Source organism: Apium graveolens, chromosome 9, assembly GCF_009905375.1.
Source record: "Apium graveolens cultivar Ventura chromosome 9, ASM990537v1, whole genome shotgun sequence".
NCBI lineage: Eukaryota > Viridiplantae > Streptophyta > Magnoliopsida > Apiales > Apiaceae > Apium > Apium graveolens.
Window position 1 is genome coordinate 254817737 of NC_133655.1, and position 18550 is coordinate 254836286.

General features: G+C 33.1%; 1 protein-coding gene and 1 non-coding gene across 2 annotated transcripts; one reads left to right on the top strand and one right to left on the bottom strand.

Moving 5' to 3' along the window:
* Positions 1-6521: 6521 nt before the first annotated feature.
* Positions 6522-9656, bottom strand: LOC141683185 (pentatricopeptide repeat-containing protein At3g63370, chloroplastic). The gene has a single exon (XM_074487874.1). It carries the CDS (start codon positions 9644-9646, stop codon positions 6812-6814), a length of 2835 nt encoding a protein of 944 aa, XP_074343975.1. The 5' UTR covers positions 9647-9656; the 3' UTR covers positions 6522-6811.
* Positions 6701-6772, top strand: TRNAE-UUC (transfer RNA glutamic acid (anticodon UUC)). Its single transcript has one exon. It is a non-coding gene; the product is annotated as a tRNA-Glu (tRNA).
* Positions 9657-18550: the final 8894 nt, after the last annotated feature.

Sequence of the window (18550 nt, forward strand, 5' to 3'; positions counted from 1 at the left end):
TATAAAATATTTTCTTAAGCATTTTTTTATTTTAATAATGTGACACTACTAGAGCAATTTTGTGCTCCAGTTGGGAATTAGCATTGAGACAACATCCCTGTCTTTCAAAAACCAACCAAATTAGGTTTTGTTTGTATAAGCAAGGTACAGCCAAATTTTTTAACATACAAATCCTAGAAATTGGTTAATAAATTAGCCGGCATAATATATAAAAAATTGTCTCATATTACCAAAAATCACAAGTGAATAACATTATGAATGGTGATGAGTTTTGTACTTAGTATTTTACACAGTAAAAATCAAAAAACCAATAAAGCCTAAAAATTAGTGGGGAAACATATTGAATTCGTGACCACTTAATGCAATGATGTAAGGTTTCTTAGAAATAACAACAGTCTCATGTGACCCTAGATCTCTCATTAATCTCTATGTAAGTGACTGTAGTCTATGCTCTTTATAAACATGGAATGCCATGTGTCTGGAATTGCCTATCCTTGCATCTATTCCTATACACTAAAAGGAATTGCTAAAGACGTTAATTACGATGAACTAACTATATATGTATAGTCTTACTCAAACAAAGTGGAGAATTAAAAAACAAGTTCTTGTAATAATCAAAGGAAAAAGAAAAATTGGGTTGAATATATATAATAGAAAAAGGGCCGGGGTTGTTAATGATATTGACATTTTGTTTCTTTTGCGGAGTGTTTTGGTTTTGATTCCCTTGGTAGGTTCACAGGAAATGGAACCAATAGGTGCTTGCGGAGTCATCCCCGTATCAAACTTATTGTGAAAGTAGATAAATTTTTATATTCTATCCCAAAAGTTTCCCAATATTTGGCTTGTATAGGTAACCAACCAAACTATTATTTGTGAACACATTTCATATCTGTCTTATTCTACCTATCAGGAACGGACCTCTCATAATTTGATAATTGATATTCCCCTCTGTCCTTCTCATATGTTTACACTTTCCTTTTTTGGAATGTCTCTTCCAATTGTTTACATTTTAAAATTTTTCAAAAATAGTAAAAAATTTATAATTTTTAAAATAACTACATCCACTACTTCCCTCCACTATATCCACTTTATACATATAATATTAATCGGTCCCACTACTTTATTCATTTTTTCAACTTTTCTCCACTATTTTATCATTTTTTTTAAATTCTGCGCCCAACCCAAATGTAAACATTTAGGAGGGACGAAGGGAGTATGTACTAAATGAGAGCAATGTTATAAGTGGTGTAATTTTCATAATTTGAAACCAAATGCTAAAAATTTCAACTTCAAAGAAGTTTTATCCTTGGATGCAAATATGCATATATGTATCATTGGTTTTAAATTTGAAAATGAGGATGCATTTATGCATTCATACCATATTATCAAATAACCATAATGACGTGTATATTGGTAAAGTTTAATTAAGATATAGGAGTAAAAGACAAAAATGAGTTAAATTTAGAATTATTTGGTTTCAAAATACAACTATTATTGGAGTTGAAGTTGTATTATAGCACCAAAAAATATTTTTTGATGCAAAATTATAACAATGACTATAGTCATTTTACATCTAGTATTGGACTTGCAATGACAACTTTACAAGAGACCTGTTTATTTTGTGGCATCTTTATTGTAGACTTGGAGTGACTCTAAAAGCTGTGGTCCTCTGGTGGTTACTGGACAGATTCACATGTTCTTGGTTGGTTTTTGAGTTTTTCAAACTGTAGCGATTGTGTTTTCCAGTACCTTCACAAGGTGAAGGCTGGGATGAGGTGGCGAAACCGTGCATGTTCTGGAAGGATTGGTACACAAAGTGATATTCGTTTCGAGAGAAATATCAGAACCCCTGCTATTCCCTTTCCTATTACCTTATGTATTTAATTTGTTTTTTTTTAATATTTTCGAAGTGGTTCATTGGGGTAAGTTATATACCAAGTTCAGCGTTAAATTGGTCGCTAAATTAGCACATAAGCAAAATAACCAACTATGTTAAAATAAATATATAATAGCAAAATGTATACTTTGTGCTAAATATAGATTTTGATATAGTTGAAACCAAGTGGCATTATAGATTAACATGTGACAGACTTAATTATGTACTTTAAGATTTCGTAATTGAAATATAATTTTATTTGGATATCTTTGATTCTATTTTGCATCTATTGAACTATGAATTTTATTTTGACACCAGAAATCTCTTTTTTTGTTGCATATTACATGTAATATCTATTTTTATTTTGACACCATCATTAAACTTGCTATAGATTTGACAATTCGGATAATTAGATCGGTTTCGAATCAAATTAATTTTATATTGAATCCACTTTCGAATTATGATATATTTGAAAATCATTCGGATCAGATCAAATTTAATTCGGTTCGGATATAATTCGAAACAAAAGCAGATAAAATTCGAATTAAAATCATTTTAAATAATGTAGTATTTTGAATATAATAGGATCATTTTTTTCACTTTTTGAGACATAAAAATATTTTTTTTATTAAATTTAATATTTTAATACAATAAAATATACTTTTACAAAAAGTATGACTAAATAATTATGTTATAATAAATATAAAATACTTTTATAGATTACATTCCACACAGTCCAAAAGAAGAATGTAATAATTAAAACACAACCATTGCACTTGTACACTTGCATATAGTCCAAAGCAAGAGCCTAATAATTAAAACACAAAACCTTGTAATTATAATTGTTGTAGTTAGCGGAATCATGACTGTTTTGCAATTTGTTTTTTGCTTTTCAGATTTTAAAATAGTAATAATATAATTGTAAGTTCAAATAGTATAATTTTTATAATATAATTTCATTTTAAATTGGAAGTTACTTCAAAAGCTTTGTGGGACATCTAGTACACAGAATCCTTTTGGACGCAATCCCATTATGCAAAAATGTAAAAGGACACCTCCATGATGAATTATGATATCTATCTATATTCTGATGGATAGTGTGTAACCAATGGCAACTTTAATTAGTGGTTGTGGATGTACATTTTTAACCTTTAATAGCAACTTTTAATTAGGTATAAAAACAATTAACAAATTTCGTCTCAAGTGATTAATTTATTCATTTAATGCAAGCAGGGTTCCCCTATACCTGCTAGCTAGCCTAACTCCACAAATATCTGTTTGTGTTATACACATGGATTTACGCGGAGCTGGGATGACAACGGGTCGGGTCGGGTCGGGTTCATATCAGATATTATAAAATTCAAATTTAAATTCAAATATTTTCGGATTATTGAAATTTAAATTTGTCTAATTTCGAATTCGATCAGGTATTTAGGTATACAAAATTATAAATAATATAGTCAAATATAATATCATTTATATATGCAAAGACCATTAATTATATTTATATAATATCTATAATTATAATACAATAACTAATAAGTATTCAAACATATTATATTGCACAGGTTGATATGATCAATTAAATATAAGATATGTAGATAACATAATATTTTGTATCCCATCACAAATGATTTTTTTGCAAATACATAAAAGGTAAATCTTAAATAATAAAAGTCGAGATTGAAATAAAAAATTATAATTCACTAAATAGGGTTGACAATCTTGACATTAATCTATTACTATTTAAACAATACAATAAAAATAGGTAAATTATATCTTACATCTAAAATATTACATATAATATATTATTTATGTATCGGATTTTAATCGAATTTCGTATTTCGGATTTCGGATCTCAGATCGAATTTGGATTGAGTTTCGGATTTCGGATCGGTTATTGGTTCGGTATCGTTAAATCCAAATCCAAAACTTTGGGTCGGTATATCCAAATTATGGATTTCGAATCAGGTATATCTGTCGAATCCGATTATTTTGTCATCCTTAATGTAGGAAAGGTTCAATTAAAATTTTAGATTGAGTAAATTACAGAGGGGTGACCATACTTTACACCGATTTTCAAAATAGTTGCCAAATTTTCAAATTTTCAAAACAGTGGCCAACTTTTCTTTCCGCCTTTCAAAAAAATGGATGCCGCCAACTCCCGTTAAGTCTTCTCCGTTAACTAATATATTTAAAGTGTAAATTGTATACTGGTAGCCGTACTTCACGCTTATTTTTAAAATAGTGGCTACATTTTTAAATTTTCATTATAGGAAGAGTTTTAAAGAGTTTTCCTAGATTGGTCATAATACTGGATGTCGATTAACAAATCATTATCACTTTGGTTAAAAAAAAATTCAATGGTTGGATACTTTTCTCTATATTTTTGCTAAATTTTTATTCATATTTTTGTGTGAGTAGGTTGAAAAAATATAAAACCGGGCACTTCATTAAATTATAAGAAGTGAAAAAATTGATAATTATTTAAGTTGTGTTTGTACCTATTTATTTAGCGATATCATATATTTTTTTTGTGACGATAAAGATGTGAGTCCATGCAGCAATTTGACGAAACCATTCTTTTAAAAGGTGAAAAATGATTTCAACAATTTATAAAAGTTTATCCACTATTTTAAAAATAAGTACGAAGAACAGTTAACATTCTGTAATTTACACTTTAAATATATTATTTAACGGTGAATACTTAACGGGAGTTGACGATAACCATTTTTTTGAAAGATGGAATAAAAAGTTGGCCATTATTTTAAAAATTTGAAAATTTGGCAACTATTTTAAAAATCGATGTAAAATGCAGTCATCCCTCTCTGTAATTTACTGTTTTAGATTTAAGAAAGTTGAACAAATTTGTAACTAGATCTTAATATAGGCACCGATTCATTTGCCAATTTTTCCCAATTATATCTTTTGGGAGGAATTCTTTTACCGACTACTCGGCGACGGAATGCGGTTGCTAAGTAAACATGAGTGTTCCATTTTAGCCTGTCGCAGAAAGCGGTCACTGAGGGATTGTATCAGCTACCGATCTTGCGGTCGCTATAAGCCAGCTTCTTGTTTATATAAAGTTCTGCACAATTACTTCGTTAGATCTTATTATTGAGATGTCAATTCTTAGTTAAATTTATTGTTGCATTATTTTAATTAAAAACATGTAGGAAAATGATGAGCTGCAAACGTGACAACACAATACAAATAGCCTGGCTGTAAAAGACTGCAACTGCGTATGCATGGCAGGGCAGCTTTAGTTCAAGGCTGGAAGGAAGGAGAATCAAAAAACTCAACTACATCGCCTCCAAATTTGATACTTCTGCTATCAACTTAGCTGGTTAGGGACATACAGAGTTATCTAACTACATATACTCCTAAATACTAATTTACAATTTCCACATTATTCTTCTCCTTTCTTTTTATTTCGTATCAGCATGTGCTACATGCTACATCCTACATGCATTGCAAACGCTTCTTTTAAATCACATTTTGCCTCTTCAAGGTATTTGTCTGCAGATTGTATCCTACTCGTACTTTGCTCGTTTTAGACCACACCTTCTGCTTTTGAACTATTTCAAGGTATTATGTATTTACTTTTAAACCTTTTTAAAGTAAAAGCTTCCGAACCCGGAAAAAAAATGAAATTATTATTTTATCAAGAATAAAAATATAATATCTATTATGTTGGGACCGAAAATATTATTTTAGTAGGATTATTATTTTATCAATTTTTACTTAGTCGAGGTTTAACAATATAATATAATTTGTTAATCCCATTTTTTTTTTGTCAAATTTATAGCAGATTTCATTAATAACATGAAAAAAACTCAATCGGGACAAATCCCCAATTGATCATGCAACCAGGTTGAAAAAACAAATAGACGAACTAAATAATTAGCATCTTGGTTTCCGGATTGCTTAACTGACTGAATAAAAATATTCTGAAAATTAAAAATGAAGATAATGGTTTTTCGAGCGATCCAGCATGCATCTTCAACGAAAGCAGTAGTTTCACAATTGACCCTCACATTAATTTCATGGATAGTACAATATTCAGAGGACTCAGTTGCAAAAACTAAGAGGGCCCTCGTGTTATGAACAAAAATATTTTGTGAGAGGTGAGCACGTGCGATTTTCACTACCGTTCCAAAAGAACCCCAACTATCTACCTGACACCAGCTATAAAATTGCCGAAAATGTTGTTGATGCGAGATATCCAGATCTCCCAATATACCGTAAAATTCAGTTTCAATACATCGCACAAAGCGAGACACATCGCACAAAGCGAGACAATCAAACACATAAATAACAACTCAATTAAACGAAACGAAAAAGAACCGAATTTTTGAACAAAATCCGATATTTATCGAAAGAAAGTTAAAAACAAATGGAAAAATGTTGTATGGATGAAGAGAGAGAATGAAGATGGAGATAGAGATGAAGATGGGTGGAAAGGGTGAAGAAAAATGTGTGATGAATTAGGGTTAAAAAAAGATGAGGCGACCGACTCTCATCGAGAGAGAATTAGGGTTGAACAGAGGCGTTGTATATTTTCCTTCCAATTATTTACACCCGCTTTAACTTGTTAATCCCATTTTTCAGTTACTTTGAATTTAACATGACTCACACAAGCTCATTATCTCTTTAACTTATTCTTTGTAAGAGTTTTTTTTCTCTTTTTTGCGGAGAAGTAACACTACTTCTCTAACTTCTGAAGACTTCCGAACAAATATAATTGTACCAACAATTTACTAAAGTTAGTATATTTGCTTAATTTATGTATTTGTACTAAAATTATGAATATAAAATCACTCATCCGTTGTCGTCCAGCGGTTAGGATATCTGGCTTTCACCCAGGAGACCCGGGTTCGATTCCCGGCAACGGAACTTTTTGGCATTTGAGCAGCAAAGATGACTTGACATTACTTACCAGAAATTCCCACAGGAGCAGACTCCATTAACAAAATGATGAAATCTGTTCGCATCTCTTGCTATAATTTCACATCCATATAACTTCGAAACAAGCTTGCTGAAAGTATGGCAGTCATCACAAATACGGAGGTTTTTTGCAATCCGAATTGGGGTTCTGTTAGAGTTTTGAAGTAGACCATATGCAATAGCCAATCTTTCACTATGACCATGAAGCATCTTCACCTTCTCTTTCTCATCTACATTGTGCAAAACGAACTTGGTCTGTGCAACATAACCTCCTTCTATCTCCAATCTCTTGGTAATATTAGCTAGTTTTCTATGAATTTTATCAGACTCTGGATGAGACCTGTCTCCTGCCATAAATGTATGTACATTATTACCGACTTCGATCCAACTACATGCAGGATCTTTCGTAAGTCCTTTTTCTTTCATTTTCGCTCTCACTTCTTCTGCATTATCCCATCTACCTTGTGAAGCATATACGTTAGATATAAGCACATAATTTCCAGAATCCCACGGATCTAACTCTAAGAGTTTTTTTGCAGCTAAATCTGATCTCTCTTTGTTGTGATGTATATGACAGGCATTAAGAAGAGCGCAGTAGACAGCAGCAGTAGGCTCTACTTCCATACCCTCCACAAATTGGAATGCCTCGTCTAGTTGATTTGCACGGGCAAGCATGTCAACCAGACAAACATAGTGCTCTGGCCATGGTTCTAACTTGTATTCACAAATCATTCTTTTAAAATATCTTCTGCCTTCATCTACTAGGGCTGAATGACTACATGCATAAAGAAGCGCTAAGAAACTAATATGATCAGGGTGGATTTTTTCATCCACCATCATTTGAAATACTCTTATGGCAGTTTCACCATAGCCATGCATTCCATATGCATCAATCATGGTAGTCCACAAAATCAAGTCTTTGTCATCGACACAACTGAAGACCTTCCACGAGCTCTGAACAGCTCCACAGCAGGCATACATATCTACAAGAGATCCTGCAACAAAACCTTCCTTTATGAAGCCTTTCCGAATCAAAAAGCCATGAATCTCTTTCCCTTTTCTCAAGGCAGATAAATCTGCTGCAGCAGAGAGTGCACTCACTAGTGCAATTGAATCAGATTCGATGCCTGCTGCTATCATGGAAATGAAGAGTGATAGACCCTCGTTTGCCTGTTGATTATCGATATAACAAGATATCATGCTTGTCCAGGATACAACATCTTTAACTTTCATTGATTCAAAACAATGAAGTGCATAATCTACATATCTACACCCTCCATAAAGATCTAGGAATGTATTCTCTAGCACTATATCAGATATTTTTCTTCGGATTGTATAACCATGAAGTTCTTTGACAAGTGAAATGCAATTTAACCCGCTACAAGCTTGAAGAATGCTTCCGATGATCATTGAATCCACATTAACTCTTTTGATCAATGCTTCCCGAAAAATTTGTATGGCCTTCAAGTAACAGTTGTTCTGAACATACCCCGCGAGTATAGTAGCCCATGAAATATCGTCCTTGAACAGAAGCCTATCAAATACAGAGTTCATATAATCTATCTTGCAACATTTTGCATACATATCAATAAGTGTGTTACCAACCTGCAAGTCACTGTCTATTCCATTTTTTATAGTGTAGGCATGAAGTTCCATACCCGCGAATAAATTTCCCAAACGACCAGAGGTAGCAAGCATACTCAAAATTGAGCACTGATCAGGTTCATAACAAGCACTCTGCATCTCCCGAAATATTTTAAGACTTTCATAGTACAAACTATTTTGAACTAAACCAGATAGCATTGAGTTCCATGATATATTATCTCTTACCTCCATATCATAAAAAACTCTTGCAGCTTCAGCCATTTTGCCCCATCTGCTATACATCACTACCAAAGCATTGGCTACATAAATATCAGCATAATGACAGGATTTGAGTACAGTGGCATGGATCTGCATACCGGACCTCACAAATGCCGACTCTTCACAAGCCTGCAGAGCAATAACAAAAGTATACGTGGTAGGGGGAATACCAGCTATCAGCATATCCCTAAAACCACTTACCGCCTCCATATATTGCTTATTCGCGTTAAAACCTGAAATAATTGAATTCCATGATACAACATCCTTTGTCTCAGCCATTCGATCAAATAACAGCATTGCAGCATGTTGATCACTACACTTGGTATACATGGCCATGAGAGAATTAACAACAAACACATTCGTAAACAACCCCTGTTTAATAACAAGCCCATGAATCTGTCTCCCATTACAAATATCCATAACCTCACCACACGCCTTAAGTACAGACGTAAAAGTCCAAGCATCAGGAGAATCTCCAGAAACCCACATCTCCCTGTGCAGTTCCAAAGCTTCAAAAGGCTCCCCATTTATCACATAAGAACCAATCATCGCATTCCAAGTAAAAACACTTCTCTCAGACATTTCATCAAACACCTTACGAGCATCCAAAAGAACCCCACATTTTCCATAAAAGAAGACAAGCTTGGTCCTCAAAAACACTTGATCATATACATTATTTGATTTCAAAACATGGGTATGAATTTGTTTACCCTGATACAAAGCCTTTTGGCTAGCACAAAGCTCAAGCACTAACGAATAAGGTTCATCAAAACAATCTTGACTTGCATTTTGGTCTGCTAGTATGTCAGCAAGTGATGCAAATGCTTCTTTGAGATTCCCTTGTTTACAATTATCTCTTAAAGATTTTGTTTTTACGATTTTCTTGGAAAAGTTTAGATTTTTATGAGGGATGTTAGTATGGGTCTCCGTGAAAATGGCATTTGAAATGAATGGTGACATTTGGATTGAAGCACTCATTACACTCTGAACTTGACAAAGATGAGACTGCATGGTTTATCAAATTTTTGAAAAATAAATGGAATACATAGCTCGAAAATATTTCACAATAAAATGTTTTTAGCATTTTTAGGAGTTTGTTTGGATTCTGAAATATATTTTATTGAAAAAATATTTCTGGGCCTAAGTTTGATTTTATGGAAAATATTTTTCACAATTTACCCCTTTGGTTTTGCGTATTCCAAGGAAAAAATTTCTCATAAACTACAGCTCTGGCATCTCGAAGCCTACAACACGGTAGGGGCCACCAGGTACGCTTTTATGAGCAGTGCACCTAAGTCTGACCATCCTCTTGCTTAACTGTCATGGTTAGAATAAAGCATAATATATGAGTATAAAACCCAACAAGTAACTAAATGACAGTTCTATGATGCAATGAACAATATCTATTCACAACTACTTTTTGGGCATTCTATTAAAACACTCTAGGTGACAGATTTCTATCTTAGGGTTAGGGAAGGTTTATGAAGGAATAGTTGGGCTTTCAAGAATCAAGGTTCAAGATAAGGCGAAAGCCGACATTCATCACAAATCATCAACAGGATCTCAAGGATCTTTCAAATGGAAAGTGAGAATCTATTCAACTCTGGGAATCAATTATATGATTGATAGCAATATTAGGATATGAATCCGGGTTCACAAGGTGTATGCTAAACAATATCACAATCAACTCATTTCAAATCATTATAAATCATTTCATTTTCAAAGAATCAATTTGCTAAAGCAATGTGTTAGGAAATGAATAACACACAGAGGGGGGGGGGGGTGAATGTGTTTTTAATATTTTTAGGCTTTTCTTGAATACTTTTCGTTGAACAAAGTAAATTTAATCTTGTATGGAAGATGTGTTAATGCAGTAAATAAATATGCAATAAACAAGAACACAATCTTTTCAGAACTCACTTAATTTTTATATTAAAAATCAAGAATATTTTGCTACAAAATTTTTAGGCTCTTTGTTGATATAGAGCTTAGCTTCTCCTAGAGAGAGTTACAAGATTTTCTATCTAGATTGTTACTACTGACTGAAGGACCAGTGTTAACTTTATAATTCAGTTAACTGCTGGTTTACACAGTGTACAATAAGACATGCTATTAGCTTTTGTAAACAGTCACTTGTCATTTCCATTTATAAAAAAGTATATCTTCTATTTATGGCTTAGCATATCTTCAGCATCCTGTGATTATCTTGATCTTCCTCTGTCAGTTAATCTTCACCATTGATCTTGCACATTCTTCAAGCTGCTTTTTATAGACTTGTCAATCCAGCTGGTCGGATTGTTTGTTGATTGTTTATCTTGAATATTGAACTGGTCTGTGATTTTGTACTTTGAGAATTTCACTCGAGATCTCCAATTAGGCATATAGAGATCTTGACATCTCGATAAGTATAATGACTTATCGAGATCTCTAATGCTCTAGTGAATTTGACTTATAGAGGTCTCTGAGTTCTCGAATGAAACTTTGACTTGTCGAGATCTCTCAGCATCATGTCTTCACTTTGACTTGTCGACAACTTAGAGTTCTCTAGTGAATTTCGACTTATCGATATCTCTGAGTTCTCTAGTGAACTTTGACTTATCGATATCTCAGAGTTTGTTAGATATATTTGATAATGTCATGTCTGATATGATTTGTGTTTAGTTTTCAGATCTTACTTAAACAAGACAAATCAATACTTAAATGAATATCAACACTTATACTGAAGTCAGAACTTAAGTTGTCAGAACTTAAGTTATCAGAAGATATTTATCTGGAGATAATATCAGGACTTAAGAAGACTTTCAGATAAGGAAGGCGGCTGATTGAAAGGAAAGAAGATCAAGATAAACGCAAGAAGAAATATGCATGCAGAAAGAATTTTATGAAGAATAGAATACTTGGAAGAAAAGATAACTGATTGATATATTTTAGGAAGCAGAATTATATTCCATATCAATTAGCGATTATCTTGTAACTGTATAGTATATAAACGCAGACATAGGGTTTACACTATATGTGTTATCATTATCGAGAATTATATTCATTGTAACCCTAGCAGCTCTCGTGATATTTTGTTCATCACTGAGAGATGACAGTTCCACATTGTAACAAAGTTTAATAAAGTTTGTTTTATGTTACTTGTGTTCTTTGAATTCGATTTGATTGTGCTATACACTGTATTCAACCCCCTTCTACAATGTGTGTGACCTAACAAGTGGTATCAGAGCATATCTGTTAACACACAAACAGTTTAAGATCCAAAAACAATCATGTTTGAAGCAGAAACTCCAACCAAGCCCACCAAAACTGAAGAACCTCCAAAGACTCAAATCCATAGTCGATATGAGACCATTAGAGTTCCCATACTGAAACCATCTGAATATCCCATATGGAAGGTGAGGATGACTATATTTCTGGAAGCTACAGATCCAGAATATCTTGACAGAATCAATGAAGGACCTCACAAGCCAACCAAACTCGCTGTTGCAGTTGCAGGTGAAGCAGCAAAGTCTGTACCAAAGGAGAAGATTGATTACACTGCTGAAGATATCGCATCAATTGTTAAGGATGCTAAGGTACGACACTTGCTGCATAGTGCCATTTATAATGTAATGTCAAACAGGGTAATTAACTGCAAGACTGCAAAGGAGATATGGGATGCCTTGGAGACAAGATGCCAGGGAACTGATTTGATTAAGAAGAACAGGAAGACTATACTCACTCAAGAGTATGAACACTTTGACTCAAAGCCTAATGAGTCATTGACTGATTTATATGACAAATTTGTCAAACTCTTGAATGATTTGTCACTAGTTGATAAGGAGTATGATCTTGAAGATTCAAACCTTAAATTCCTGTTAGCTCTTCCAGAAAGTTGGGATTTGAAGGCCACAATTATAAGAGACAACTATAATCTTGAAAAAACAACTCTTGATGAAATTTATGGGATGCTCAAGACTCATGAACTTGAGATGGAACAAAGAAGCAAGAGGAAAGGAGGAAAGTCAAGGACAGTTGCTCTTAAGGCTGAGGAAGAATCCCCCAAAGCAGCTACCTCAAGGAAAGGCAAGAGAAAAGCGCTCATCACAAAGTATGATACTGAGTCATCAAGTTTTGATAGTGATGATGACTCAGAAACTGAAAGCTTGCCTGAGATGGATGCTGATGAAGAGATGATGAAGCTGTGTGCTCTTATGGTGAAATGAATCACAAGGATTGCATACAGAAAGTTCAGGAAGGGAAAGAAGTTTTCCAGGAAAGGTGCAAGTTCTGATAAGAAGAGTTTCAGAAAATCTGAAGGCAAAGGAGGGAAGTCTGACAGAGGAGATTACACAAATGTTAAATGCTACAACTGTGATGAGAAAGGCCACATATCTCCTGATTGCAAGAAAGTGAAGAGTGACAAAGGCAAGGCTCTTGTCACAAAGAAGAAAAGTTGGTCAGACACTTCAGATTCTGAAAGTGAGGAGAACTATGCCTTGATGGCAAATGCTGATAGCAGTTCTGATGTTGCTGAGTTAAAGGTACCTCAAACTACTTATGCCTTTCATACTGATGATATTAATGAGTTGAGAAGATATCTTAAAACCATGTTCATTAGTTATAGAGATCAAACTTTAACATGTGAAAGATTAACTTATGAAAATCTTGCTTGTAAAAAGAGGAATGATTATTTAGAAAAGGAGTTAGTCATGTTCCATCAAACTCAGAAAGATAAAGATGATGTTTTCTATGTTAGGGATGAAGTACTTAAAATGAATGAATCTCTAAAAACTGAGTTAGAAAAGGAAAGAGAGATTATCAGGACTTGGATTAACTCTGGTAGAACAACTCAGAATTTGTTAAGTAGTGGAAACTGGAAAGAGGGCTTAGGTTATGGAGATGATAAGAATGATAAAAGAACTGTAGAAATTAAGCCTATAGTTGTTAAACAAAAGCCAAAGGTAAAACCTGTTAAGTTTGTAGCTGTAAAGTCTGATACTGAGAAATCATAAGTTAAAGAGGAATTAACTTCTGACAAACTAAAATAGGAAAAGCCAACTGAAGTTAACGTAGGCTTAATGACCAAGAAGCAGCTTAAACATAAGCTGAAAGATGTTAAGAATGTAAAAAAGGTAAAGTCACCTAGGAAAAATAGGAATGGAAATGAAGGTGTGAATAAAAGCAATGATTATAAGCCTGTTCCTAATGCTCCTAGAAAAATATGTCATAACTGTGGAAGTTCTAACCATCTGGCTTCTTTTTGCAGGAAGAATAAGAACATAAACTCCTTACCTTCAAAGTCAGGAGTTAAGAGTCAGTCTGTTAGATATAGGCCACAAAATCCTTGTTTTCATTGTGTTAGTTTATGGCATTCCATTTATACTTGTAAGGAATATCATAGTTTGTACTATGATTATTATCAAATAAAACCTTCTTTAAAGAAAGTTAGCATTGTTCCTTCTAGTGTAAGTTCTGATACAAAGTCTGATAGTGTAAATGCTGATAAGAAAAATGTTAACATAAACTCTGATGCTAAATCCGCTGCAAATGTTAACAAACTTAATAAGGCCAAAGGATCCAAGCAAGTCTGGGTCCTTAAAACTAATCATTAGTGGTCTTTGTGATTGCAGGGCAACAGGAAAAACATCCTAGTTCTGGACAGTGGATGCTCAGGACATATAACTGGAAATAAAGCCCTACTATCAGACTTTGTGGAGAAAGCTGACCCAAGTATTTCTTATGGAGATGGCAATATTGGAAAAATACTGGGATATGGCAATATCAATCTTGGGAATGTCATCATTGAGAAAGTAGCTCTGGTCTCAGAACTTAAACATAATCTGCTTAGTGTTAGTCAAATCTGTGATAGAGGTTATCATGTAGATTTCTTTGAAGAACACTGTGAAGTTGTGAGCAAATCTACAGGCAAAGTTGTTCTGAAAGGATACATGCATGGTAACATTTATGAAGCCAAGCTTTCAACAAGTACTGATGGTTCTGTAATCTGTATGGTAAGTATTGTTAGATATATTTGATAATGTCATGTCTGATATGATTTGTGTTTAGTTTTCAGATCTTACTTAAACATGACAAATCAATACTTAACTGGATATCAACATTTATACTGAAGTCAGAACTTAAGTTGTCAGAACTTAAGTTATCAGAAGATATTTATCAGGAGATAATATCAGGACTTAAGAAGACTTTCAGATAAGGAAGGCGGCTGATTGAAAGGAAAGAAGATCAAGATAAACGCAAGAAGAGATATGCATGAAGAAAGAATTTTATGAAGAATAGAATACTTGGAAGAAAAGATAACTGATTGATATATATTAGGAAGCAGAATTATATTCCATATCAATTAGCGATTATCTTGTAACTGTGTAGTATATAAACACAGACATAGGGTTTACACTATATGTGTTATCATTATCGAGAATAATATTCATTGTAACCCTAGCAGCTCTCGTGATATTTTGTTCATCACTGAGAGAGGACAGTTCCACATTGTAACAGAGTTTAATAAAGTTTGTTTTCTGTTATTTGTATTCTTTGAATACGATTTGATAGTGCTATACACTGTATTCAACCCCCCTTCTACAGTGTGTGTGACCTAACAGAGTTCTCTAATGAATGTAGACTTGTCGATAACTCTGAGTTCTCTAGTGAAGAAATGACTTGTCGATATCTCCAAATTTCATGTCTTCTTGACTTGTTGATATCTCTCTAAGTTCTTTAGTAGCTTTTCTGACTTCTCGATAAGTCATTTGGAGTTCTCGAATGACTTCTCTATAAAACTAAATCTGTGACTTGTAGAGATCTTGACTTAGAATATTTTTTCTAAAACAAATTTATTCAACTCCAAACTTCTTCATAATTCTTCCGAGGCATGATCTTCTTCCAGATAGAATTCTTAGGCTTGACACTGTTTATAGAAAAAGACTCCAGTCTGCTCCTTTGAAATTTTTATAGACTTTAAGTGTTACAAGTATAAAATACAAATTAAGATAACAATACAACTTACTCAGGGTAGACAAATTGTCTTAGTCTTGTTAAAATACAGGCATGTCTTGTACAACAATCTCCCTCAATTTATGAGAAGTTTGCTTAACACAAATTTATGCCTGTTAACAAGACTAACCCCAAGTTTAAAAAGATGAAAAATTAAATTGATACACAAAGCTTGATAAGGTTACAACTATTTATACATTAGGAAATTTACAGAGTTTAAAGGCTACAAATGTCAGGTAAAGACAGTTTTTACATCAGCTTGTTCTCTTTGTAGGTCCTTTAAGTAATCAAGAATTTCAAGTTCTTCTATAATAGGTGTTCCACTTAGAGCTTCTATGAGTTCCGGTGTTGCTGCTTTTGAGTAACCTTTGTCCAGTAAATCAATCCTGAATCTTGAAAATTGACCAGCTTTAATGTTGAGAAATTTTCCATCTTTGGAGATTCTACTCATTCCTTTTTCTTTCAACTCTTCAGATCTTTTTATGTACATCTCTATTTCTTCATCATACTTCCTCATTCTTTCTTCAGCTTCAGCTTCAGCCTCTTCTCTTTAATTTGTTTCCTCCCTTTCAATCTGAAGGGTTTTTAGCACATAAATGCAGCGAAAACATAAATTTAAATCTTAAAAAAACGAAACCCTCCGCAGGATCCATGCGAAAAATAATATTTAATTCGTAGTTCAGTATGTTTACCTTAAGAAGCTTTACGTTAATGGAAAGATGGAGGTCTTTAATAGCGATCGAAGAACGATGAACGGAAATCCCTAGCAGCTGCTCCTCAAGTTTGAAGCACTCCACCGGTATCCACCAAGAAAACGATGTAATGAAGGAGGAGGAGATGGAGAGAATTAGGGTTTTGTAAATCTTTTTGGTGGAGGCAAAAATAGGGTCTATAATAGTATATTTATAGGCAAAATTTTTAGCTGAAAATTTTCCCATAAAATATTATTATTATTAATCCTTTATTATTCTCACTAATAATTAAAACACCTTTTAATTATTAATCCTTTTTCTAAACTCTTTAGAAATAATTCTCTCACTTGATTTAATTTCCAAAAATTAAATTCTTAATTAATAATATTAAGAACCTTTTCTTAATTAATTTATAATCAATTAAATATTATTTAATCAATTATTAAATTTGCCAATTAATTATTTATTTCATAAATAAATAATTATTTATTTCATAAATAAATAATTATCAGCCATTATTAATTAATTCCTCCACCATTAAATCATTCTCTTTTATGGTGTGACCCTGTAGGTTCAATATTAAGCCGATAGTAGAAATAAATAATAATAAAACTATTTTATCATTATTTATATAAATTCTCTAATTCATTAAATATGATTAATTAATTAATCATATTTATTCTACATCGTGAGAGATACTTCTCAGCATATCGCGACTATCCGGATAATACGAATTCACTGCTTAGAATACTAAGAACCTATTCAGTGAGTAGTTACCGTACAATTTGTTAGGTCACACACACTGTAGAGGGGGTGAATACAGTGTAAAATACAATCAAATCGAACTTTAATATCTTAAGTAACAGAAAACAAACTTTATTGAAACAATAAACTCTGTTACAGTATGGAACTGTTACCTCTCAGTGATGAACAAATATCACGAGAGCTGCTAGGGTTACAATGAATAATCTTCTCGAATATGATAACACTTATAGTGTAAACCCTATGTATATGTTTATATATTACACAGTTACAAGATAATCGCTAATTGATATGGAATATTGCTAGGAATATGTGTATTAGTTTGATGATAAGTTAAACAAAACACTTAAGTAGAAATCTAGTGTTTGTAGCCTCAACGGATAAGACCATCTTGGCTATCCGTTGAAGGAGTAGCTTTACTTAGCAATAAGTTTAGTATTGTAGCACATTTCATTCTCTGGATTCAAGTTGTAATTCTTAGATGTTGTAGGAAAGTATCAGTCATGTTGACTACTAGTGGATATGCAAATAGGAGGGCTAATTGTAAATATTTCATGCCTTGTAATTTTGTATAAGTGAAGAAGTATCAACTGATATTGAAGACCTTCAACGGATAAGAAACAAAGCTTCAACGGATGTCTCTAATGCTTCAACGGATAATATCCATCAACAGATAAGTGCTTCAACGGATAAAGACTTCAACTGATAATGCATCAACGGATAAAGCTTCAATGGATAAAGCCTCAACGGATAAGGCATCAACGGATGAAAGCTTCAACGGATGCTTAGTTCATTAGCAGTTGATAGTGACAATTCATAAGCTGACAGAGGCACATGGGTTGACAGAGACAAACTGGAATGTGGAAGCCTCTTGGAGGAATCAAGAAAATGCAGCATTTCCATTCTGGTACAAACAAGGAAGTGTTCAAAGATTCACAGATTATCCTAGATTGCATTGGATAGAGAAATGAAGAAGAAACATGTGAAGAGCCTTTTTAATTGTATTTTACAGTTTTGTCTTCACTTGTAAACTTGGTGATATATAAACCAAGTAGCAGCTAGTAATTAGACATGAATTTTCCAGAGCTGTTTAGAAAAATCCAGAGAGAAAATCATCTAGTTTGTACTAGGAAGCAGCTGTGATTTAATTCTTTGAATCACAGATTTTATGAAATAACACATCTCTGGTGGAAAAACAAATCCACCAGAAAAGTTTTTAAGTTCTCTGTGTTCTTTACATTTGTGTTTGAATATATATCTGTCTGCATTGGCTTCAAGCAATTCACACACACTTGTTCTCAGAAACACTTAGCCTTAGAAACTGCTCAAAACTTGAAAAAGTTTTGAGATTTACATTCAACCCCCTTCTGTAAATCTCATTGTTAGTCTACTGGGAATAACAATTGGTATTAGAGCT

Coding starts and splice junctions, on each gene's coding strand:
- LOC141683185 (XM_074487874.1), bottom strand. CDS start 9,646: ATGTCACCATTCATTTCAAATGCCATTTTCACGGAGACCCATACTAAC.